Below are 1,969 nucleotides of genomic sequence, written 5' to 3'. Positions count from 1 at the left end.
CAAAGGTCTTTAGCATGTTAGGCAAGAGCTGTACCACTGAGCTACATCCCTAGCTCTTAGCTTTCTTATGTATTTGTTTTTACATTGCTGTGGTCATAATATATACATTCCCCTGTGTACTACTTTCAAAATTTTATATCGTGTCTGAGAAACACTTTTTCATATTACTACATACCTTCCAAGAAGACAAAAACTATGAGGTCTGATGGAAATATGGTAAAGGTATGAGTTAAAAAATTATTACAATAAAAGATATATTGCCATTGATGTCTCTCAAAATACTGTTTCTTTGAACACAATTATTCTATTTGTTGTTTGTTTTTATTATTTTGAGTCAGTGTCTCATTATGTAGTGCAGGGTAGCCTTGAATTCACTTAGCCCAGGCTGGCCTCAAACTCAAAGCGGTCCTCCCACCTCAGCATCCTGAGTGCTGGCATTACCCTCAGGTGTGCACCACCATGCCCAATTGTTCCTTTCTTTCTTTCTTTCTTTCTTTCTTTCTTTCTTTCTTTCTTTCTTTCTTTCTTTCTTTCTTTCTTTCTTTGTTCTTTGACACAGAGTCTTGCTATGTAGCTTATGCTGGCCTTAAACTCACTATGTAGGGCCGGGGATATAGCTTAGTGGCTCAGGGCTTGCCTGGCAAATGGGAGGCTCTGCATTCCATTCCCAGTACAAAACAAAACAAAACACTATGCAACCAGGCTGGCCTAGAACTCATGGTGATGTTCCTGGCGCGGCCACCCAAGTGCTGGGCTCATAGGCGTGTGCCACCATGCCCAGTGTTTTTGTCACTTTCTGAAGTGATTCCTGAATGCTTTTTTGTGAGTGTCTTTACGAAGTGTGTTCCCAAATATAGTGAATGCTACTGTTGAATGCCATCCCACAGAAATGTAAGCCTATAAAAACAGTACAGCGTGTTTCCATTTATCTTATTTACCAAATGTGGCGCTGTTGACTTCTGGCTCTTCCCCAAAGTCAAAATGACCTTGAAAGATAAAGGTTTTACAGCTATTGAAGACTGTGAGGGAGCCACAGATTTAGTTTAGAATGGCCTTGAAATCACTATATATCCCAGGCTGCCTCTGACTATCACCAATCTTCCTGCCTTAGCTTGGGAAGAGCTGGAATGTGTATGCTACCACATCCAGTTTATATTTATTCTTCTGGTTATTAATGAAGTGCCACGCATCAGTGAGTTCAGTTTTTTAATGGGCTTTGTACTCTTTGCAAAGGCCTATAAAAACTAATTACATTAGGTACAGGTACAAATTCTCTTTGATGAATGTGATTGTTATGTATATCTAAAATGTACCAATAAAATCTTATTAAAAAAAAACCCTGGGTGTGATCCACCAAATGAATAAAATGATGGGCTTGGCATTAGATTCACAAAATAAGGTATCTGCCTGTATTTTCTTTTTAAGAGAAAAACCAGGATTTAAGGTGTTTCTTCAGAAAGAACTTTGAATGTATACTAGATGATTTTGCCAAAAGAAACTGATTTCATTTACAGAAAATTAAAAGAATAGTTCCTAATTCCTCACCAACTCATATTTTCCAAGTTGCACAACCCTAAAAGCTACCATTGAGAAGGAACAGTGATCTCTACAACTGTATATGTGATGGTTCTGCCTCTACTAAAATTTTTTTCATAATAGTGTTATTATTTTTTTAAAAAAATAATGAAAAACACCTAAAGCTGTGCATTTTATATATGCTTTCATTTTAGAGTCTTGGCCTTTTCCTTATCTTCTATCACTTCTGTCACTGTTAAGATTGATGGAGTTAATTTAGGGCAGGCTATTCATTTGTCTGGTCCTATTTTCATACTGAAGTGGAACCCCAGAAACTATAGTAACGGGACACATAACATAGAAGTAATTGTCCAGGTAAGTTAATTTTTAATATACTATGTAGATGATTAGATTGTTGCCATAATAAACTGTGATTTGAAATTTTTTTTGTCTT

General features: G+C 36.7%; 1 protein-coding gene across 1 annotated transcript in view; it reads left to right on the top strand.

The window, feature by feature from the left end:
- Tmem62 (transmembrane protein 62) overlaps positions 1–1,969 on the top strand; it is a 34,622-nt gene that overhangs the window by 17,084 nt on the left and 15,569 nt on the right. Inside the window, exon 8 of the mRNA XM_023712521.1 lies at positions 1,701–1,890. Within this exon, the coding sequence (XP_023568289.1) occupies positions 1,701–1,890 (190 nt within the window). The remainder of the gene's footprint in view (positions 1–1,700; positions 1,891–1,969) is intronic.

This window comes from Octodon degus, unplaced genomic scaffold, assembly GCF_000260255.1.
Source record: "Octodon degus isolate 3935 unplaced genomic scaffold, OctDeg1.0 scaffold00002, whole genome shotgun sequence".
NCBI lineage: Eukaryota > Metazoa > Chordata > Mammalia > Rodentia > Octodontidae > Octodon > Octodon degus.
This window is presented reverse-complemented; position numbering and strand designations above follow the sequence as displayed.